The following is a 24171-nucleotide window of genomic DNA, read 5'->3' on the forward strand; positions in this document are numbered from 1 at the left end:
AACTATATAGTTATATAGCTGATACAAATAACATTATACTTGCATAAATATTTGAAATTCACATAATTAACTACATAATATGTAATTATATTTATGATGTGTAAAATAATACAAATTTAAATATAATCAGGAGAGGTAAATGAGACAACGTAATATGAATTTGGAGTAAATTCCGGCTTTCAATCTTAAGGTATTGTAAAATAGAGACGAACTGTCAAAATTAATTTTTTAAGCGAGAAGCAATTCAATTTAAATTTGTTGTACAATGATATCTGATGATATACAGCTAAACGATCTTATTACATGATCATGATTTATAATTAATGATTACCCGCCAACAATTAAAACACCACATGCTCAGTAATGCTGCTACGCTACCTACTGGTAAAAGCTAAAAGTGAAGTCATTCAAGACTGCAATTGTGAAATTGTTCAATATTTGTATACTATAATCTTGTTTAAATATTATATTATGTATGTTATACATATTAATAAATATATTTTTCGCCTTCTATTAAATAAAAGTCAGTATCGTATCCAGTAATCCCTAGCAATGTAGTTTGAAAATTACTTCCTTATGTATTAATATTATTATTTCTGAAACAATTATATTCATCTTGTGATATATGTATTTACATATATCAAATGACCTAAGGACTACACATTGAACGAGTATCCATCTCTCATAGGTGATCGATTAAACTTTAATGTATATTATTAAATCTTTATCATTCGTAGCCTATAAGTTCCTAACCTATTGAAAAAGGTGAATGAAGGATGAAAGTTAAATTGAATTTCATTCATTTCATAAATAAATATTTCAATTACAATAGTGTGAAATATTATTCGCAATCGAAAACTCTGTTTAATAAGACGGAGATTGATTTTAAAAATTGGGAGGAAGAGTTAGAGAGAACGATGCAAGTTCTACCAAATTTTATCACACTTGAAGAAGAAAAGTCTTTAATGGAAGAAATTGATCCTTATGTGAGAAGACTAAAATATGAACAGTCGCATTGGGATGATGTTAGTATAATGAAATTGATCTATCACTATTTCTATAAAATTCTAATTGTACATCCCCAAATTGATTATTATAGGCAATACATAATTATAGAGAAACGGAAAAAGGCAAATGGAACAATGAGAATGCAAAGATAATAAATAGAATTCGAGAGAAAGCATTTTCTAAAGATATGTCTCAGATTTCACTGATACACGTTTTAGACTTAGCACCAGAAGGATGGATAAAGCCACATGTTGATAGCATTAGAGTATGTATTTTACTTTTTAATTTCTAACACAAGCAGGATTTACATAGATGGAATTCTTCTTCATAGTTCTGTGGAGAGATTATTACTGGTTTAAGTTTGTTAACTGATAGTGTAATGAGACTAAAAATGGTTGATAATGTAACTTTATATAAAGATTTTCTATTGCCAAGAAGATCTCTATATATAATGAGGTAAGAGTAATGATTCCTTAATTATTTACATTATTTATATTATATTATTATATATTATATTAATGCAACTCATGTATATTATTTATATTAAGTACTTTTAATCCATATATATGACCTGTTATCTTCGCTTTATAGTGGTGCAGCTAGGTACAATTATAATCACGAAATTCTAAAAAATGAAGAATCTTTTTTTAAAGGACAACATATATTAAAGGGCAGACGTATTTCAGTAATATGTAGATGTCAACCACAACGTGATGCTTAGTACCATACAGTTATACATAACTGTTTCGAAAAGTTATATTGTACATATATAAAATATATTATTTAATACATTATAAATAAAAATAATTTAATAGAAAGTAAAAAAAAATATATATTCTCTTAAACACGTGAAGTCAAAGATAAATATATACAAATGATCACGTGACGCTGCAATTATTGGTTAATAGTTGCTAGTATATTGAAATCTTCAGGAATGATTTTAATTGATATTTTAAAAAATGTTTTAATTGAGCGGCCGAACTTATGACATTTATTTAACCTGTAGTAAAATATACTTAAGAGGATAATGTTTTGAAAAATAACTTTTTATTTTATATCACAGAATTTTGAATATGATATAATTTCCCCTAGATTTTGATTACATGGTTTTACTTATTTTCTCTCGCCAATCTCATTAGACTCTCTTTTATAATAAAACTAGATCACATTTTATAGTGAATTTCAAGGTTAAAAATCCAAGTCATGAATGTTGATATACAGAAGTAATATGAATATTTTAAATCATGTTTTCGACTGAGATTAGAGACGCGTTAGCCACAACCGCCTCGATTTGCACGGTTTTACAATTTTTAGCCGGCGTGTAAGTAAAAATACGAGCCTGCAACAGACTTACTCTTATGAAGAAAATTTTAAAATATAGTTGTGTAATTTATTGTCATAATCATGTACAATAAGGTCCCAAATTATAATCATATAACTTCATAAAACTTTCTTTTGATAATGACAAGAAAAAATCTAAAAAAATAAGCGTTAATTCTCTTTTGTTACACTCAACAAATTTTATTGTCTTATAATGAAATCAGAAAGTTACAAAAGTATGTTTTAGGCTAGTATGCAGAAAGATCATTAAAAATGGCAGTACAGGAAATAGCTCAATCTTGGCATTTGTAACATGTTATACATCGTAAGTGTTATACCTTTTTGACTTCAAAAACAGTTTATTGCTAACAGATGTTGATTACCCTTAATGATTGTTCATTTGATCCTCATATTAATGCTTAATTTATAAACATTTTAATGACTCTTAAACATTTACTTAACGTTTATTATTGGAGTCAAGTTCTTGTATAATATGTTACAGATGTATCTTGTGGATGAGATACGGTATGCTTATTGGAGATCGATTTATATTGTTAGTGAATGTTTTTGGCTCCATACTCCAAGCATCTTATGTTTACATATTCATTTTGTATAGTGTACAAAAATTTAAACCAATAAAACAAATGATTGCAGCCACTTGCTTCCTTGGAGTTGTGTACTTTTATAGTTTTTATGAGGAAGACAGAGCATTAGCTGCAAAATATGTTGGTTTCCTTAGTTGTATATTAACAGTATTATTTTTTGCATCTCCATTAATGATGTTGGTAAGTCTCCTAATTTTTTCAGTTTGTAATAATTGCTTGGCTTGAAGAACAGATAATGGAATAAAATATTTTTTAGGCACATGTGATAAGAGTTAAAAGTACAGAAAGTTTACCATTTCCCATTATCATGGCTTCTTTAATAGTTTCTTGTCAGTGGTTTGCATACGGTTGCCTTCTTAATGATCGATTCATACAAATACCAAATTTCTTAGGCTGTGTATTATCTGCATTTCAACTTTGTTTCTTTTTAGTTTATCATAACGATCAATCTAATGAGACTTACCTGATATAATATTAACAAATATTTGTCACATATTATGTACTGTAAACAAATAAATATATTTTTTAATATATTAATCATAAATTAAAATACATGGTTTGTACTCTCAAAGAGAAATATATTTTTGAAATAATTAATGGACTTCTTAATTGAAAGAAAACACTACTTATTCTTCAAATTTGATTTCTTCCCGCTAAAAACTGCTGCTATGCGAGTTCTCAAACACTTCTGTTGGCACTATAAAATTCCCTAAATGTAAGAATAAGGACTGATACACAATTTACACAATACAGAATTTACACAATTTATAAAAATATAACGATGGCATTACAATACCTTACAATAATACCTTATTTCTAAAAATAAAAGAATTATATAATAGATTTATAACAAAAATTATTTTCCATGTATTAAACCTACAAATTACTTTCCTTTTCTACTCCTAGTAAATCTATAAATTACTTTCCTTTTCTTACTTTTCCAACATATATTAATTGATAATTCGAGCATACATCATTATACTTTTTACGTTTTGTTAATATAAAAATATAAAATATTCAAAAACAAACAACTTCATAATGCTTAAAAACCACATTAGTGCTTCACTTGAACTCCGTATTAGTCATACATCTGTTCCAAATATACCAAAACAAATATTGTTTAACTGCTGCAAAATTACTACTCATATTCTAAAAAATCTTTTTCGCATTCTGCTGTTATAATATCGTTCAAGATAATCGATTTTCTCTTAAAAATGCTGCTTTAAAGGCGGAAGTTGACGAAGCGAATATATTAGTGAAACACATTGGTGGAGTTCCGGGGCGGGCCGGTTGGCAGCATTGACAGAGGTGGTGTCGAGAAGAGAGAAAGAGGTGCGGTGTTGCGTGACTGACTTGCGAGTCCGAGCGTGTGTGTTTGTTGTGTTGTACGAGGAAGAAATTTGTACTTCTCTTATTTGGGAAGAAAACAAGGAAAACAAAAAAAAAAAAAGGAAAATAGGGAAAACCGTTTCGCTTGATCTTTGTTTTTGGGGGAAAGAGACCGTACGTTTGGAAGAAAAAAGAATCATGTCGTCGTACATCCAGGTTGCCGAGGACGAAGGCGATGAGCCGATTGAATTGCCGACCGAGGACGATAGCACACTTTTATTGACTACCGTAACCGCCCAGTTCCCCGGGACATGTGGCCTGAAATATCGGAATCCAGAATCTCGGACGATGCGTGGCATTCGTCTCGTTGACGGGCGTCTTCATCCACCGGAAAATGGATGGGGCAAGGCGATTTACTTCTGTGTTTTTCCAAAAGGTGCTTATTTCACTATGAATCGTTGCTTTTTCAATCGCCCTCTCTCTTTCTCTCTCGCTCTCTTGGCATATATATATATATATATATATATATATATGATATATAGATATATAGATATAGATATATATATCTTTCTCTCCCCTATTTCCTCCCCTCCTTCTCCCCACTCCTTTCCAAAAATGTACTAACGCCACACGAATCAAGATCAACTATATGTATATAGCATGCTTTTGCATATACTGAAGGAACAAAAATATTAATACTCACATAGATTGTTTTAAAAAATTTTTGTATGAATTTTGAAAACTGTAATTAGATTATGGATTTTTATGTAAATTTGTGTATTTTTGGGAATGTAATTGGAAAGGTAGAATCTCGTAAATGTAGAAAATTGGTTTACTTTTCAAATATTGTAGAAAGTACTATGATTTAGATGTTCTATATATATTTCCATTTTATATGGATTTTGCAGTTTCAAAATTATAAATGCATAAAAATCCGCAGTCTTGTAATTTTACAGTGATTGTAATTTTTTTTTGTAAAATATAACAAGTAGGGGTTCAGAATTATAATGATATCAGTTTTGACTCTTGAAACATTATTTTATAAAATTTTCATACGAATTTCAAGAAACATTGTTACATGTAACCTAAATTTTTACTTTGGTTATGATTCTTATAAGGGTTTCGTATTGTTTTTAAATGATTTTTTTTGATTCTACGTAGTCTTTTGATCTTTGGTTGGTTTGGAAATCTGATCTAGCATCAATCTTTTATTGATTTTATGATTTCCGAAATTGTATGTTTCAATAAAAGCAGTTTGTGGAATATTTATTATTATTTATCTTTATTGTACTACTTATTATGATGTATATTTATGATTCAAATTCGAAAGTTATGTTTTGCAGATTTGTATGGGATTTTATAACTAAATTTAATATGTGTTGGTATTTCTGATCATCACTATATATTGATTAATGTGAAACTTAAAAGTTTCTTAAACTTATCAATTGTTTATAACAAATTGAAGTTTTTTTTTAGTTCTTGTGAGTTTAGTAATATTATTGTTGCTAATGCTTGATCTTGAATAATTCATGTTGATCTTATGATGATCATCAGACTGCAGATGTTTACGCTAATTTACGTTTTTGCGAATGTAACTAAGTAAAGTTGTTTCAGCTACTAGCTTGAATATTACATATACTTGTTCAGATTATACAAATGCTATGTAATGCTATGTAATTTTATATTTAAATTTCCCATAAATGCATAAACATCTATAGTTTAATGGTAATTTTACTCATATACTTGTCTTTTTCGAAGTCCAGTACATGTGTTTGTGTTTGTTATATTTTGAGCTTTCAAATCCATCCTATCTTTTCCTTTTTTTTCTTGGTTTATGTTTTTTTTTACTTTTTTTCAAGAACATAGAACTTCACCTTTTTTCATATTGCATAATTTTTTTTCATTAATCCTCTGATTCCCATAACTCAGACTAGGATACAATATGGAAAACATTTGTTAATTTCTATCTCTATAAATATATTTTAGTATATATATAAAATTTCCTTTTTCCATTATTTAATGTAAACAGCAAAAACTTTTATCTATAGAATAAAAAATAGAACAAGGTAATACAAATAACAAAATCCTGGAATTCCAATATTAATTCTACATTTCATAAGTATATAAAAATCCAAATATCAAAAAACTAGTATTTTTATATAAATTTATTATGCATATTACATACTGTATATTTTTTTTGATATTGCAATACTGTAACTGATCAAGTAATCGAAACATTTTCTCTACAAAAATAAGAAAAATCAAATATCAAAGCAGCCATTCTTTTGTCATTAGCATCTATAAAGTATCAATTTGCTTATGTTGTAAAGCAGTTGAAGGTACATATGGGAATTGGAGGGTCAAATATTTATATTTATTTCTAAATAGTTTAAAAAATTAGTTTCTTATTAACTTTGATCATTTACTACATCTAATAATGTTGATATAAGCATATGCTAATATTCAACTGAATGAATGAACATTCACAGCTGGATCATAAATATGTTAGCATTATATTCTTAACTCATATTATTAATAACGTCTATAAATATCTATATATTTATAGCTAAAGTTTGTTTACATCTATGTGAGTCTGTGTATAATATATAATATATATAATATATAAAATTATACATAGATGTGAACCTGAATGTTTAATATAATGTATTTTGCGCGCGCACGCGCGTTCATACACACATATACACACACACACACACACCCATAGTCACATACGTATACGGTACGACACAAATTTTTTATATTTTTTGAAAAGTAGTTATTTGTACTGGATTTCCATATTTCCGTTTTTTTATTATTATTTTTATTACAGTTGCATTTATTTTTTCTCTCTTTCTTAAATTATATATATACGTGTAGAATCTTGTGATATGACAAACTTTTTTCGGATGAAGTTCTAGTAAAATGAAAAAAAGTTAGTAGACATGAACACTTATATCTTTTCAGAGAACAAACGTAAATCTGATGACAATTTGGAAAATTCCACAGCTAAGACTAAAAGAATGGAAACAAAGTTGCGTTGCACAGACTTGATCGTACTTGGTTTACCATGGAAAACAACCGAGCAGAACTTGCGAGAGTATTTCGAAACATTTGGCGAAGTACTCATGGCACAAGTGAGTTTCTCAATTTTTTCCTTTCATCTTTTTTTTTTCTGTTCTTGTTTAAATATTCCTAAAGAAGGTATTAAAAATAGTTCAGTATCGAATAGTGAATTAAAACCTTGAAAATAATTATAGATTAAAATTTCATTTCAATCTAAATTTTGTTGTAGGTTAAAAAAGATGCAAAGTCGGGACAGAGCAAAGGATTTGGCTTTATTAGATTTGGAAGTTATGAGTCTCAATTAAGATGTCTTGCCCAGCGACATATGATTGATGGGCGATGGTGTGATGTCAAGGTTCCCAATAGTAAGGTAAGAGCATCATTATGTTTATTGAAAAACATTAATTGTTTCTTCATGTATCTGCAAGTAGCTATGAAATGTTTAATTATTTAACAATTGTTTAAGATCTTAATACATATATGTAGGATATTTGCATGCGAATCGTAGATCTGTACCCGCGTTTCGTACTATCCAATTTATCATGTACCAATAATGTAATTTTCTGATAAATAATTATTCACAAAAATTAATATATTCTTCATTTATTTCTCTATGAAGTAATGCAAATATAAAATAATCTTGTACTATTTCTTTGTTCTTTAAAGTGATTTAGTAAATATAACAAAGTAATGCATATTATAAAAAAGATGTCCCAAAAATTATAAAAGCAAAAAGTTGTTAATTAAGTAAACAGCAAAATTACTTTCTTGCAATGGAAGACAATGTCTGTATAAGAATGATTTTTCTATATATATTTTGTATAGATCTATGATGCGCGCTATAAGATATTAGTCGAACTATAAACAGTACGAATTATAAAAAAGATAAAAGAATGATTAAGAGACCTGACTAAGGCACAGACGCGGATGGAATCTTGGTTGAAAAAGTTCTTTTCTCTATTCTGAATCTTTGCACAATGACTATAAGACATATAATTGGTTTCCATTTACGATTTTTGAACGTCATCTTTTATATATATCTCTTGAGGAGAAAGTATACTGTGGTATAAATAGATGAATGTGTAGTCGATTAAGTGGCATATTTATAATGGAAATGTGATATATGTGTGTGAATGCTTTAATGAGTGTAGTACGATGCAAAGTGAGATACTTTAAGAAAGTATGCTTGCGTGCCCTTGTAAATAACATTGGTATGTTTGTGTTCTCTTTAAATAGTGTGGAAATTTCACGAATATGCTATGAGAGCGTACCACTGTCAGACAAATAAATACGGAAATTTGAAAATACATACCCAATTGATTTATAGAGAACTTAGGACAGATTAGTTGCAACATGTAGGACTACTATTTTATGAACTTGATTTCCTAGTGCGAAATTTTCATAAGAATTCTGTGTATTGTGCAGCTGTTAACTTGTTAGAAAAATTTAAACAGAAGTATCATTGCATCTGTGGGACGAGATTTAGAAAGATCGATCTTTTTTCGTGTTAAAACGTATGTTATGCACTGGGAGTGAATTTTAAATGATAAAATAGTCGAGCACTGGTTAAATGTGTAACTTTTTGAAAATGATAAATATTGTAATGGGTATGGTTTGCGTGACAGTGTGTGCAATCGAAGGTGTGCAATGTAACAAATTGTTATAATCTCTTGAAGTGAGCACTGAATTTTGCGAAGAGAACTTCCAGGTCATGATTAGATTTAACTTACATAAAACGTCAACAAATATAGAATCATTCAGTATATGGTGTCTTTTACAATCGATTTAATATAATACTTGTAAAATGGTATTGATAACGATACGAACAAATAGAGTGTACAGTTCGTAGATGAATGAAAGACGCGTGATGTCTAAAAGTCGTGCCGTTCTTATTACTATAAAAGATCTTCTATTAGCGCGTGTTACGATGATAGTTTGAAACTTTATAATTGGTATGTGGTATGACACGTTGAAACAAAAAGAAACCTAAGAGAAATAAAACAAAAGAAAAATATAGAAAAAAAGTATGTTAATGAATGAGAGTGCGTATATGTGTGTGATTCAATCAATTATAATAGATAAAAATTGTATGTGATTGTCGAGGGCTGGTGTATCTGGTTGCAGAATATTGATGGCTTAATGATGGCTCGTCAGTATGATACGAGCAAACACAATGAATGCTACCGCCCTATACCGGTTCATACGCCGAGTAGTCGACGGGTACCTGTGGCGAAACCGTATATCAACTTAAATACATCCGAAGCTGCTAATACACCTAGGTACGATTCGGAGTACGATTATAAAACAACGCATTATCCGTCGTACCCTCCCAATTATCCGTACGATGATAACAATAAGTACAAGTACGAGGGCCAGAATTATAATGCGTATGAGAAACCGAGTTACCCATCCTATGAGGATCCTGGGTACGACACACGTAATTACATGGTCCAGCATACAACCGCAGCAGCCCCGAATCCCAGCGCCGCATATCCGTCCGACACGGAGTATACAAGATACACCAACTACGAAGGACGTGCTGTGTACCCGGTCATGGAAAATCCGGACTACACGGAGAAAGCCAGATATAATTATGGTTACGATCGAAACTATTATGAGGCAGACGGTCGTTACGCATCCACGGACTGTAGATACGCACTGGATGTCAGATATCCAGATACCAGACACGCGGACAATCGAATTCCAGCTGATAGTAGAGAAGCTGATTGTAGATATCCGGTGGACAATCGTGATATGGATAGAAGATACGCTGTCGATGGTAGGGACCCGGATGGTAGATACGCTGCTGAGAACAGAGAAGTAGACGCCAGATATCCGCCAGATTCGAAGGAAGTAGACGCCAGGTTTACAGATACAACAAGATATCCGGCTAAAGAGAACTATTACGACCGTTATTACAAGCATCGCCCATCGAGGGATCATCATGTCTCGGATACGTCAAGATACTGATGAGTCTTGTTACTATCGTTAAATACATATGTGTCACGCTTCAACGGGAATAGAGATTTTCATAATTGGAGATTGCTTGTAAACGCTCAGTTCATCATTTGTATGAGATACCTTCAAGCGACAAAAAATTTTCACGATATGTGTTCTTTTGTAATTTGTTTTAACTTTTCAATTGCTCTTATACCTCGTATAATATTTTCTCTTTATTGGCCTGTCAGGTGGCATGATTTAATTTGTTAATACAATTATTGATATCTGTCACCCATCATTGGTTAGAAATGAATACGAACGATAATTTTGAACATAGACATTTCTCGATGGAAACTAAGTGAAAGAGAATGTATCTCGGTTTAACAAGCGAATCTCTTAAATTTCTGTTTCCTTGAATCCATAAGTAGTCACATGGTATTCGCTATTAAGACGTAAATTACATATATTCCCCTTGATTCGTGATCTCTGTTGCAAATATAAAAAAAAAGAGAAAAAAAGAAAAAAAAACTGTTATTTACTTTTAGTAATAGCTTTGACTAACTGTCTACATTTTATCATCAAACTATTGTGCTTATTCAGATTAAGATAATGTAATATATATATATAGCATGAAATTTTACATCGAATATATACAGAAAAAAACGAGATTGTACAGATTTTGTGCATGGATTTTAAAAAGGCCATAGTGCTTAAGTATTATATTATATTTACATATATATATATATTCATGGGGATAAAAAATGTAAATTGAGCAGGCGATACCTTTTTTCTCAAATCGTTAATTAGACATGTGTATCAAAAGGATTTTTCTATAAAACTTGACGTTAGTGCAGATTAACATTCTTTTCTCTTCTCTTACTTATTTTTACGTGAAATATTTGGATATTCAATCAAAGATTTGAATAATTAAGCTAAATAATAAAGTTAGTGTGTACTTGACCATTATTTTTGATAAATGATACATTATTGTATGTACATTTATAACAGTAATGTGCACTGTACGCAAGTTTTATTGAATAATATTAAAAGAAAAACAAAACAAAAAAAAAATCAAAAAATTACCAAAAATCTGTGAAAATCTGTTGTACATGATTGATTGATTGTGCGTTTGTGCGTAGGAGGGAATGATTCAGCAAGTACCCTGCAAGGTATTCGTGGGACGCTGTACAGAAGACCTAACTGCTGATGATCTGCGCGACTATTTCTCCAAATATGGCGAAGTGACGGACGTGTTCATCCCAAAACCTTTCCGTGCATTTTCATTTGTTACTTTCTTAGATCCCGAGGTAGCCCAGTCCCTATGCGGCGAGGATCACATTATTAAAGGAGTGTCTGTACACGTGTCGAACGCCGCGCCGAAGTCTGAGGGGAACAATAAAAATTTCAATAATCAAGTGAACTCGAACATGCGTAGAGGCGCTCCAGGTCCCGTCGAGAATAACGTGCAGGGAAACTATCAGGGTAACCGATACATGGGCCACTCAGGTAACAATATGGGTCCAAATGGCTGGAACAATCCAGGGAATCGGGGCAATCTGGACATGCCTAACCTTCAAGCATTGGGTATTACCGGGCAAAATAATGGCGGCGGTGGCGGTGGCGGTATGTCAAATCCATTGGCGATGGGAGGGCTGAATTTGTCCGCGTTACCAGTCAACCCGGCTTTGGTCGCAGCTGCACTGAACCAAGCATCTTGGGGTCTGATCGGTAACTTGCAGAATCAGGGAAACGATCAGGGCTATTCGAACCAGCCTGGCCCACCTGGTCAACCACCTTCAGGCAACAATAGTATTGGTAACAGTGGAAACTCTGGCTTTCTCAGTTGGATGAATCAAGGGGGTGGTGATGGTAATACTGGCAATCCTGGAACAGGTGGTCCAGGCCCGAATAATCCAAACGCATCCCAAGGTGCTTGGCAGAATCATCCAGGACAACGTGATCAGAAATCGAACACCTTTCTCAAGTATGAATAAGCTGCGTCGAGGGTCCCAGTGTAGTCCTGGAAAGGGCGACGAATCCGTTCCTTTGATCCTGACACACGTTAACTACAAGTGACAAGAGTCTAGGCAAGTGTATGTAGGTACAAAATAATTTTCTTCATTTATATAAAGAACAGAACCAAAGCCTCTATCTCTCAATGGAGGGGAACGGGTTCCATGATTATTCTTTCTGTATGTTCCACTATCTCAGACATACAGAAAGAAATGATATATTTTCTTCCCTTTTTTTCTACTTTTATTCAAATTCAATTTCATTTGATCGTGATGATTATATATACTTATATATATAAGATAGTGTGCTCCGTGGAGAAAAGTAACAAACAAAATGAAATAACACTTTCTGTCTTTTAGCACGTCACACAAGAAAATGATATGTATTTCTAACTCTACATCTCTGTCTTTTTCTCTTTCTCACTTTCTTACTGGCTTATGGAGAAATTAGCACAATATTCCTTAAGTGCGTGTTTTAGACAGGACGGATAGCTTCGATCATCTGAACTTGCATACTAATTGTATGATCTCATTTCAAGCGTGCGGTCTAACCAACTCAGTATGTACAGACTGAAATGACAATGATGAGGATGATGATGCTGCTGGTGATTATGGTATGATAATGATCGTGATGATGATATATATGCACATATATGATGATTGTGGATGTGTTGTAGAAGAACAAGAACGAGATTTATTGTAGCGAAGTACGTATATGTACTTTTGTTTATTTAAAGTTTCGTGCCGTGTGTTTAAATGTGTAATTGAGAATTAAAGGACTTAGTGCGTACACAGAGTCCAATAGAGTTTGTAGAACATGAGATTAAAGATTTTCATTAAATGAAAATCATCAACTTTGATCTTGATCTTCTTGCTCACGTGCCAGCGTCATTACACAATGTTACATTAATGCCACTGGTATACTCATTTTAATCGAATCATCAACTTAGATCTATTTGAATTTCACATCTGTGATTTAATTGAGGCAAGATACTAACGGTCATGAGATTAAGAAAGGTCAATAAGAAGATTTAGTTGAAAGACAAATTTCATTTTTACTTAAGTAATTGCATAATATGTCCCCTAAAAAGATAAATTTAGAATTTTATGTAAAAAGAACATTGAAATCGGAGTGCATTTACCTTATGTTATAAAAATGAAGTTTAGTCTTTGTTGCTTGGTTCTTTTTTATTACTTTTTCTTTTTCTCTTCTTTTTTCTAACTTACTTCTTTGTAGTCTTTATTACAAGTAAATTGTGAATATATAAATATATATATATTCTTGATGTTGAATTTATCTTCTTAATCAAGCAGATGAAGTTTCAAGGGGCCGTCTGTTCATTTCTAATGAACAATTTTGCGTTGCAACAGTAACATGTTTACGATAAGTGTAATGTTCGTTTTTCGTATGAGAAACCGTTGGAATGTATGGAAAAGAATAAGTGTGAAATTGAAGTTGCATACAGATTGATCGCAGCTACCCGATATTTAAAATGCCATTAATTCTTTAAACGTTTTGCCTTAAAAGGAGAGAAAGAACAAAGGGGAAAAAAGGAAAAATAAAACGTTTCTAGCGTGTGTATACACGAACGATTTATGTGAGAAATGTGTTTTACATTGGGTATGATAGGTGCGTAACAAATATTTCATTGATTGATTGCGTGTGAAAGGTGGCATTTTCTAATCTTTCCGACTTCTTATTTTTTCCTCCTTTCAATTCATTTGAAAGACATATTGCAAGCTTTTAATATATTTTTCGCAAGTAAAAAAACAGAAAGTAACAAAATTCTTCGATCGTCTGAAGCAATATAAGCTTACATATTTTACAATCTGAGAGTAGAGTATTTATTTTCTAAAGATCATGATTAGAAAAAACAATGGAAAAAGTTCACTCGTATTGCATAAACAGTAGCCAATAAACTCTTGCATAGATAAACTTTTAATGAAGATAGAAAAAAATAACTGCAGTTGAATTATTTTATGGTATTAACAATACACTGCATTGAAATTAATGTAGGTGTGATATTTCCAGATTAACAATTATGAGTACACATTATTAAGAGGATATAAAAAGAATTTTGTGAAAGATACATTTGTGCTATCATATCTTTTGTGCATGATATTAATTTTAAAATGTTTCGTATTTGACATGCATATAATTTTATTAATTATCATTGAGCAATGCGAGTTTCATCTTAATAAATATGTATTATTGTTACGAGACCATGTAAATGTTTCTAAATCATTTAAGCAAAACTCTTTAAACGTGTACTCCTAATTGTAAGATTAAACAAATATTATATAAACATAAACTCATAAATTCTATAAGTTAGGGCTTTTAAAGGATTTAATGGATTTCGAGAAGAAAAAAGTATATAAGTTTATAATCTACGTAATTTAATGAATTGTGATTCGATATACTATTTTAGAAAGCTCTAATTTTATCTAGAAATCTATGTAAACTTCCAGTTGCGTAATATTCAGTCAGACTTGCAATTAGCAGTACGTGTTAGCATGATTTGATCAAATATTTGAATAGCCTGGCTCACCGTGCTTCTTAAGAGTGTAAAGAAAAAAAAGAAACGATTTCTTCTATTCTATTAAAAAATCGTTGTTTTTTTCTTATTTTGATTTAACGGATTGAGGAGATTATTATTATAATCGACAATTAGATTGGATTGTTTTACCTCACGTGTCTCTCTGTGTGTGTGTATGGCGGTCGAATGTATTTGTTAATGGTCGTCTAAGAACTACAGGCATGAAAGTTTAATCGAGAAATGATTTCTTGCTGTTTCACGATCACGAAAGCATATAGATATTACTATATGTGTCTGATGCAAAAAAGATAAACTTAAACAACGTGTTGATAATGATGAGTGAGTACATTGATAAATGTGAGGTGAGCGGTAATTAATTACGAAAAAACAAAAGATGAAAAAAAATATTTTATGGATGGAACACAGTCGTTTATTGAATGCCTGAATATATATATAGATAAATATATATATATAAATATATATGCATATATAGATATATATATCTTTATTGAAATCCAGAATGTTTATACATAATGTAAAGAAAACATTGATGGAAAGTGCGTCGAAGTTTATTTATTGACGTCCTGCTGTAAATGATAATCGATATACAAAGACTGTAGTTTAAGACAACTTTTAACAGACATTAGAACCGTTTCTAGCTCATTATTATAGCCGGCTGATCTATTTCAAATCGTTCGCTATTCACCATGAGAAAAATATTTGTTTAATTTCTTCTGTTAAACATCTAACATAAATCTAATCGTGCAATTAATAACGTATATATTGTCCTTCGAGGGTGAAAACAATGCTTTCCTCTCCTTAGAGAGTCATCGCGAAGCGGATTCTTCATCCATATATTTATGAATCAGTTGAATCCAACTGTTGCTCAAAAGATGCCTTGCGAAACGATTTGGAAATGATCTACGACGAGTGTGTAAATAATACGTAAGGAGCATTAATGTCGTTCGTGAACGTTTACGAATTTTGTTGTAGACAGTTCTCTATTGTAAATTAATAATTGAGATTGCGTTTCAAATGAGAATATTGAGAGTGATGATGACCGAATAACATCAAAGTTTTGTCATGTGAGAATGTTATTTTGATAGGTGGCAGAGATTGATTCTTATTACATAAGTTCATTACAGGATGATTAAAAACTATACACTGGCAGTAGTTTATTTATACACTTTTTCAAATTCCTCTGCTGGACCACTTGTTAACCATCTATTTCTGTGTTCGATCAATATCACATCATTTTTTAAAATTATAAGAAAACATATAATGACAATTTAATAGATAGTTTATTTTATGTAATTCGTTGTATGTATTATGTGTGTGCATGTGTGATATTGCTCGAATTAAGAAGCGTTTCATTTAATCCTGCTTTTTTCAAGCTACTCTCTTTTTCATTTGAGAAAATAGAAAAAAAAGTGTGCGCGAATAATTCTTTTATGTGAAATCAACGACAATTATATTCACTTACAACCTCTTATACACGAATTTATTTCAGGCCTGTGATACCTTCTTTAATTATATGCTAATGTATATTGTTACCTGTTACAAGGTGGTTCAGATTACTGGAACCATTCAGGTGACTCTGTAAATATTTTTAGCAGATGATGTGTTGATCTACATGAAAATTACAAGATTTGGGAAACTGTGCAGTGTGTTATCCAAGTTTGTTGTATCTCTTGCCAATCTTCAATGTTTGCAGTGTGAATCTATCATGGAGTAAATATGTCTACATGCTTATATACCAATATATCTTATCTGTGTTCTGTGTTTGATTAAATATTCATAAAAGTTATTAGCAATTTATCATTGTATGTACATTGTAGTACATTATAACATAAATTTGTATTCTTTAACATTTTATCAAAGGTTTTTATAGATTTACAGAATCTTGGAATGTTCTTCCAGTATCGGTAACAAATTAATGAATCTTTGTGCTTGGATAAACAGGAAGCTTTGCTGGAGATATGCTGGAGGAACATTCCACTAGTGATCAAATGAAACCTTGAAGATGGTACTAAGAGATAGAAAAGCTTGCTGTATTGCATCGCATTCCAAAAAATCAGTCCCAACCACCTGGACCAGTCTATACACGTATATACTTAATTTCACATGTTACTACTCTGTCAAAGTACAAGAAAAGGAGAGAAGGGAATGAGTGAGTGGTTCTATCAGACAATCACACCATGAGTGGAAGCATTTTTGTGAGTTACATAACAGGTTACCGTCCAATCGATGAATGAACTTGATGATGATGATTATGATTATGCTGATGATGATGATGATGATGATGATGATGATGATGATGATGATGATGATAGTGGTGGAGGTGATAGTGGTGATTATATGATGATAGTGATGATGAGGATGTTGAGATGATGATAATGATGAATAATGGTAATGAGGTTGAGGATGAGGATGAGGATGAATATGATAATTATGATGAGGATGATGATGACTGGGAAATAGACGAGAGGCTAAACTTCGCAACAGGTGATTACGAATTGAAATGTATTACTTACGTACTATCGGGTTTTGCGTCATTGAAAAATCAACACTCAACTCAAGGTTGAAGTCTCCATTACAAATGACGCTTCCCATTTTCTATAATTCTCGCTACTATTTCGACGCACGGATGATGGGATTACCCAATCCGGTAATTTATTATATTTTTAACATTTGATGACCTATACATTGGACAAATATTACGAAATATTCATACTTCTTTTTCATCTTTTATATATACATATCTTTTTACTCATTTCTTTTATGGAACAAATTAATCGTTTAAACTAAAATCATTAATTGCTCTTTTTATCTGCGTATATGCGTTATTCAACTTCAGGAATCACTCTTACAATGATATCATTAGCTTGCAAGAATATTTTTAATTAAGTAATTCCTGAAGCTGAAATTTTGACCTCTAATATTTCACCTCAATATAATAGATAACTTAAAGAAATATGTGTAATATAAAGAAATTGATATAATTTTGTGTCGATTTAAGAAATCACCTGTACAAAATCATCAAATAGCACTAAATATTTCTATAATTTTTCATCTTATAAACGTGTACTAATTCTGATACATTTTTCTTTAGCAGTTTAGATGAATGAATTATTCTCTATAAATTCAAACGGACCGATATATGCTACTTGAATAATGAAAGAATAGAGGAGAAGCACAAACACAAGTGTTAAGTAGATACAAAAAAAAGGAGTGAAATATCATTTAAAAAAAATATCTGATGAAAGTTCATGTTTTGTTGTAAGCTAGTTGTCCAATGAATTATTTTTAGATGACAAATGTTACTGTGGGCAAAAATTAATTCATTAATGTTTTTGTTTGTAGAAGTCGTTCATCGATGAACTTGATTAATTATACAGTGGCTGGTTGGTGGGAATAATTTGACTTTCATAGTAGGAATTCTGAAGTATGTACTTCAAACCTTTGCATATCAATGACCATATTTACAGCTGCAAAGTAAAAAGGTGCTCAAGTTTACTTTTTATTTATTGGTTGTATTTATAATATTTTAATAAAGTATGTGTAAACTTATATAAATAATATTTATATATAGGAAAACAACCTGATGACCTAATGGTAAAATAACGGGAAGTATTACAGTATTTACATAATCGAATTTGGAAACATAATGATTGTATAAATAACTTTCAATAAAGTATATTTTTATTTAAAGCTAAGAATAACTTGCCTTTCCTGTGTATTTAAATCTACGTATATTTTCTCGCATCATGTAAACGTACTATTGATTATTTAATAAAAGTAGTGTGGTCAATAATAATATTCAATAAAAATCTCATCAACAATAAACATATATATATATATATATGTATTTACATATATGCCTGTTTTGTACTGTCATAACAGTATGCAATGAAGTATTTATTAAGATGTATTATTAAATATTTAATATTCAATAAATAAGCAATATTAATCAACAGTCTCCATCATTTTATTTACAAGTGCATTTGAACATTGAACATATAAAAATATCCTTAATGACTGTAATAAATGTAATGTTTTCTGATTCTTACATCATATCGTATAATTCGCATTATTAATTTAGATCCAGACGATCTTTGTAAAAAAAAGCATAAGAATATCATTTTCAACTAAATTAACTGGAAAGACAATTTTCTCTCTAATATTACAAACATATTCCTTATAAATGTGGTATATACATTTCTTGTTTTTGAAAATTGTAATAGCGTTAGTACAACCCTGTGAATAATCGCTTCAAATTTGGGCAGGATTATATTGCGCAGAAGAAAGTAAAGTTAAACGATTACTAATTTCTAAATTCTAAAATATGTATTTATATAATTGAAAATTAATTTTGCATCTAGAAAAAAAACTTTGCATGTATATTTTTCATCATTAGAATATTTATCATCAGAGTGCGGAATTTTTATGCTTTTCTGGAAATTGAAAGATACAAAAATGCATATAATGAAATATCCAAAATGTAGTATTTGTTATATTTAGTATATTTATAAAAATATGAATGTGCATAAAAATATTCGCAGTTAATTCATCATATATCCGTTTCTTTCTAAGAAAGAAAATTTTCTGAATAAAGAAAGATTTCGAAAATTGATTTTTGACCAATTTTGCGACGCAAATAAATGCAACATTGAATGGGATCAACAATGTGTGTGATAGGCCATAGTGACCAAAGTTTGCAAGTTTATCGATGTAGTTAATTCATCGCCCCACTACTTGTTCACCTCAGTGTTTAAAGTAGACGTAGAAGTGTTGTAGCGTTATAGCTTGTAGCCGTCACGGAAGACGGAGCTGAATTTTTGATCTTTCATAGTAAAAAGAATGGCACCGATATTTAGCAAATTTGCTACAAGACGCACGTTAGCTGGTGCTTGTGCTTTAACTGCGTTAATATGGATCTTAAAAAAGAGAAACCGGAAACAGGTCGCGAAATACAGGTAAAATCTCTGTGCATACGTATACATGCAATTGTTGGTTGCTGTTGTGATATTGAACATTTACTTTATCTCGCAGAAATGCCTGGTCTACTAATGACATTCAGTATGTTATTAAAGAGGTAAGAGAAAAAATGATTTTTATCATTGTACATACAGTAGTTCACGATAGTATTCAAATACTTACCACAGAAAATTTTTATGATTATATTACATACATTATATGAAATTTTTTTAAATTTCGTTAGCGCTATGATAGACACAACTATCGTGATTATAATAGTAAAATTTGAAACCAATCCGTAAATATATATAGAAGTCACAAAACATTTATAACAAACGTACATTCAATGAAAAATTGATATACAGTAAGTATGATTAGTAATTTTAAACATACAATTAGTGCTAAAGATGATCTCACTAAATATTGCGGTTTATTTATTAATGTAGGGAATAATGACTTTATATAATCTTTGCGAAGTATATTGTAAATATCATGTAACTTATGTATACATTCTCAGATCCATTTTAAATTTTATCAATATAATTATGATAGTCATGTCTCCTTATAGTGCTAATGAAATTTTAAAATGTTTTATACAATATATACATGAAAGTTAGCAACAATAAATGTTCAAATATTTTCATGAGTTACTGGAGAAGTAATTTTTGCAGGAGGAAAAACCAAAAGGTTCAAAAGCTCATGTCAATGTTAGATTCTTTAGACAATTATACCAATTGCTCAAAATTGGTATACCTTCAATGGTATCCCTTGAAATGGCTTTTGTTCTCCTTATCGCAGGGACACTTACTATAAGATCTGTCTGTGATTTTTGGATGATAAACATGATCACTTCAGTAGATGCGTACGTTTTGATATTTCTTTTCAATCTTGATTTAAAAGTATGGCACGAAAATTTATTAAGTTTTTGTTTGTCTTTTCTAGGTCAATTCTTAGAATGGATAAGCCATCATTCAAAAGAAATCTGTTAAGATTTTTGTGTTTAATACCAGTGGTAAGTGGATAGATCCAATGTAAAAAAATTAGAAGTTGCTTTCATAGGCTGCTAATGAAATCTTTTCATTCAGGCTGCCAAGCAGCTTTATTTTCTTACCAATTGGAAGAAATTATTGATATAATCTTCCATGATTATATTTATTTAGATATCTGTTGTGAACAACGTACTGAAATATAGTACATACGAAACAAAGTTGAGGTTACGTACAAATATCACACGAAATTTATTGGATCAGTACCTTAAGTAAGTCAAATTCCTTGTCCTATCCATAACATATATTTTAATGAAGTGTATGGCATTGATAATGATCAATGCTGTTGGAATGAGGAATAATAGATGAAAATTAATTATAAATTCTTTAATCTTTTTTTGTAGAGGCTTTACTTATTATAAAATGAGCAATTTGGATAGTCGTATAGCAAATCCAGATCAACTTTTAACTACTGATGTTGATAAATTTTGTGAAAGTTGCACGAACCTGTACAGTAATATTGCAAAACCTTTATTGGATATTGCTATCTACGTCTACAGACTTACAACTAATCTTGGTGGAGAAGTATGTGAGATAAAAGTCTTATAGATGTAGGGATACAATACATTAATAATAGAATATATATCTATTTTACAGACACCATTAATCATGCTTTCCTATCTCATCTTTGCTGGTGTAGTAATAACTCATTTACGTAAACCTATCGGGCAGATGACAGTTAAAGAACAACGTCTCGAGGGTGAATACCGTCATATTAATTCCAGGTTAATCACTAATTCTGAGGAAATTGCATTTTATCAAGGAAATAACAGAGAAAAATTAACTATTCTTAGTAGTTTTCATAAACTTGTAAGTTACAGAATACATATACTTAATATTTACTTGTTACACGCAAGTTAACAGTCTACTTCAATATTTCTTTTGCAGATGACACATCTTCGTAAATGTCAAGAGTTTAAAACTCTTATGGGAATAATTGATAATTTCGTTGGCAAATGTAAGACATTCTTCATATATATAACAATGTAATTAATTGCTCATTGCTACTAATTCTCAATTTGATCTTTATTTCAGATATGGGAACTGTGGTCGGTTTCTATGCAGTAAGTATACCTTTCTTCATGGAAAACTCTGCGCTCACGGAAACCCCTAACCATCGTTTTAAGAGTTATTATACTTACGGTCGTATGTTAATAAAATTGGCAGAAGCCATAGGTAGATTAGTTTTAGCCGGGAGAGAACTGACGCGACTAGCAGGATTAACTGCAAGAGTGACTGAAATAAAGGTCGTCCTAGACGATCTAAATTCAGGAAAATACGAAAGAATAATGATTTCCGATTTTAAAGACGAACCAATTGGAAGTCCGGGTGAAGGAAGAATAGTGAACAAAGATAATGTCATAAGATTCGATGGTGTGCCTCTAGTAACTCCTAACGGGGATATTCTTATCAAAGAACTATCATTTGAAGTGAAATCGGGAATGAATGTATTAGTTTGTGGTCCAAATGGATGCGGGAAAAGTTCTTTGTTTAGGATACTCGGAGAAGTAAGTCGTTATAACTTTTTCAATAACAGCTTAATCTTATTTCATATGTTCATTCATATCTCGAATTATGGAAAATTGATAACATAGTTATGGCCAGTTTGGAGTGGGACAGTTACCAAACCTCCGCGAGGGAAATTATTCTATATACCTCAGCGTCCTTACATGACTCTGGGTACCTTGAGAGATCAAGTAATTTATCCTCATACAAAGACAGAAATGATAAGACGTGGACATACGACGGACGAAGATTTAAAGAAGTTGCTAGATCTGGTTCAATTGGGCCATTTATTAGAGAGAGAAAATCTTACAAATAGCGAGGGGCAAGGCTGGGACGTCGTGGCTGACTGGATGGACGTTTTGTCGGGTGGCGAAAAGCAGCGCATAGCAGTACGATATTTTAGCATCTATTACAGAAATGACAAAATATAGAACTTGCATTATATTGGTTGCGAATTCTTGCAGATGGCTCGAGTATTTTATCATAAACCACAGTTTGCAATTTTAGACGAATGTACAAGCGCTGTTAGCGTTGATGTCGAAGATTCGATGTATATGTATTGCAGACAGGCAAATATTACACTGTTCACAGTTTCGCATCGACGATCCCTTTGGAAACATCACGAGGTTTAAGAATAAAATCATTCGTTATTTTAAAATTACCTAATTTATATTTAATGTTATGTGCAATTTATATTTATGTTTATTTTCAGTATTATTTGCAAATGGACGGAAGAGGAAATTACGAATTCAAGGCTATCGAACCGGATACGGAAGAATTCGGGTCGTGAATTTTCATGACCCTTGCATCTAATAATACTTGCCACAATGCAAGGGATTGTTGTTTTTTGTTCAACTAATTTCGTATAATTTAAATATAAATATGCAGTGTACAGCGCATCTACATATGTATTATATGTATCTCTGTATTAGAATCGTCTAGATTCACGAATACTTCATTATTGTATACTGTATATTTTTATATACTACATTTTTATATATTGAATATTTTTATATCAATGTCTTTTACAACAAAAAAGGTAAAAAGAAATTGGTAGAATAGTGTGAAAGAACATTAGCGTACACTGCAATTTAGGTCTTAATGCTATTGATTTGTTTAAAAAGAATGATTAACGTGTGCTGTCTTGATACATGTGTTCTTCCAATACTACGTCGCGAAGAAAGAAGAAAGCTATGGGAACAGAAATCTTTCAGGTGTAACATTAAGCTATCGGAATAACATATTTTTGATACTTAGTTTTTCAAGATTACACCACATCATAAAATATTAAAATGTGTGACATATGCATTAGAAACAATCTAATGTATATGTATATGTGTATAAAGCTATAGTTTAAATCGTTTTATACTTTAAAGATCAAAAATAATTATGATTTGTTATGTGTAGATCACATTAAATAAACATTACCAGAACTTATATTGAATTGCTGGACAATAAGAATGTGTAATAAACTCGGTGATGAAAATCGTATTACGTTAATATCAGATTCTGAATATCCATTATGAGTATTGGAATACTAAATATACAAGTAATATATAAAAGTAAAGCATAAGAATATATTAAAATAATAAGTACACATATTATACAACCCATAAATCAGAGGTATAAAAAGAAATCCTATAATTTAAAAAAAAGTAGTTTATCATGCTATAAGTGCTATAAGATATTTCAATTTCCTCAAACTCAATAAAGTTGTAAAATCTAGGTGATGGAAGAAATAGCAATAAAAAGATACAACATATTTAACAAATCCTTTGAATTTCTTTTTGTAACTAAAATTTGCAAAATGCACATGATATGTAAAAAG

General features: G+C 30.8%; 3 protein-coding genes across 10 annotated transcripts; all 3 read left to right on the forward strand.

Moving 5' to 3' along the window:
- The first annotated feature begins 427 nt into the window (after positions 1-427).
- LOC126925776 (alpha-ketoglutarate-dependent dioxygenase alkB homolog 7, mitochondrial-like) lies at positions 428-3530 on the forward strand. Of its 2 annotated transcripts, XM_050741729.1 has the most exons (6): positions 428-1025; positions 1100-1273; positions 1340-1464; positions 2576-2653; positions 2831-3113; positions 3190-3530. In XM_050741729.1, exons 1-6 carry the CDS (start codon positions 777-779, stop codon positions 3403-3405), a joined length of 1125 nt encoding a protein of 374 aa, XP_050597686.1. In that variant the 5' UTR covers positions 428-776; the 3' UTR covers positions 3406-3530. The 2 variants fall into 2 exon arrangements, with proteins under 2 accessions (XP_050597686.1, XP_050597687.1); XM_050741730.1 differs by lacking the exons at positions 2576-2653; positions 2831-3113; positions 3190-3530 and adding an exon at positions 1600-2496 and having other exon boundaries at positions 435-1025.
- A 684-nt stretch (positions 3531-4214) lies between these two features.
- Positions 4215-18318, forward strand: LOC126925767 (TAR DNA-binding protein 43). Of its 7 annotated transcripts, none has more exons than XR_007714096.1 (6): positions 4221-4698; positions 7227-7396; positions 7555-7695; positions 11405-12362; positions 17927-18093; positions 18178-18318. XR_007714096.1 is itself a non-coding variant. In XM_050741717.1 (5 exons), the coding sequence occupies exons 1-5, from the start codon at positions 4461-4463 to the stop codon at positions 12257-12259; spliced, it is 1326 nt and encodes a 441-aa protein (XP_050597674.1). In that variant the 5' UTR covers positions 4220-4460; the 3' UTR covers positions 12260-15974. The 7 variants fall into 7 exon arrangements, 4 of the variants coding, with proteins under 4 accessions (XP_050597672.1, XP_050597674.1, XP_050597673.1 ...); XR_007714097.1 differs by having other exon boundaries at positions 17930-18093; XM_050741717.1 differs by lacking the exons at positions 17927-18093; positions 18178-18318 and having other exon boundaries at positions 4220-4698; positions 11405-12080; positions 12159-15974.
- A 1158-nt stretch (positions 18319-19476) lies between these two features.
- On the forward strand, positions 19477-24114 carry LOC126925745 (ATP-binding cassette sub-family D member 3). The gene is made up of 12 exons (XM_050741667.1): positions 19477-19790; positions 19867-19909; positions 20463-20653; positions 20734-20803; positions 20952-21049; positions 21182-21362; positions 21435-21647; positions 21726-21795; positions 21873-22345; positions 22433-22732; positions 22808-22969; positions 23056-24114. Exons 1-12 carry the CDS (start codon positions 19675-19677, stop codon positions 23131-23133), a joined length of 1995 nt encoding a protein of 664 aa, XP_050597624.1. The 5' UTR covers positions 19477-19674; the 3' UTR covers positions 23134-24114.
- The last annotated feature ends 57 nt before the right edge of the window (positions 24115-24171 follow it).

Source organism: Bombus affinis, chromosome 16 (genome assembly GCF_024516045.1).
Source record: "Bombus affinis isolate iyBomAffi1 chromosome 16, iyBomAffi1.2, whole genome shotgun sequence".
NCBI classification, from domain to species: Eukaryota; Metazoa; Arthropoda; class Insecta; order Hymenoptera; family Apidae; genus Bombus; species Bombus affinis.

Coding starts and splice junctions, on each gene's coding strand:
- LOC126925745 (XM_050741667.1), top strand. CDS start 19,675: ATGGCACCGATATTTAGCAAATTTGCTACAAGACGCACGTTAGCTGGT. Junction 19,910..20,462: donor TTCAGTATGTTATTAAAGAG/GTAAGAGAAAAA, acceptor TAATTTTTGCAG/GAGGAAAAACCAAAAGGTTC. Junction 20,654..20,733: donor ATGATCACTTCAGTAGATGC/GTACGTTTTGAT, acceptor TGTCTTTTCTAG/GTCAATTCTTAGAATGGATA.
- LOC126925767 (XM_050741714.1), top strand. CDS start 4,461: ATGTCGTCGTACATCCAGGTTGCCGAGGACGAAGGCGATGAGCCGATT. Junction 4,699..7,226: donor CTTCTGTGTTTTTCCAAAAG/GTGCTTATTTCA, acceptor ATATCTTTTCAG/AGAACAAACGTAAATCTGAT. Junction 7,696..11,404: donor TCAAGGTTCCCAATAGTAAG/GTAAGAGCATCA, acceptor GTTTGTGCGTAG/GAGGGAATGATTCAGCAAGT.
- LOC126925776 (XM_050741729.1), top strand. CDS start 777: ATGAAAGTTAAATTGAATTTCATTCATTTCATAAATAAATATTTCAAT. Junction 2,654..2,830: donor TTTGTAACATGTTATACATC/GTAAGTGTTATA, acceptor AATATGTTACAG/ATGTATCTTGTGGATGAGAT. Junction 3,114..3,189: donor CATCTCCATTAATGATGTTG/GTAAGTCTCCTA, acceptor AATATTTTTTAG/GCACATGTGATAAGAGTTAA.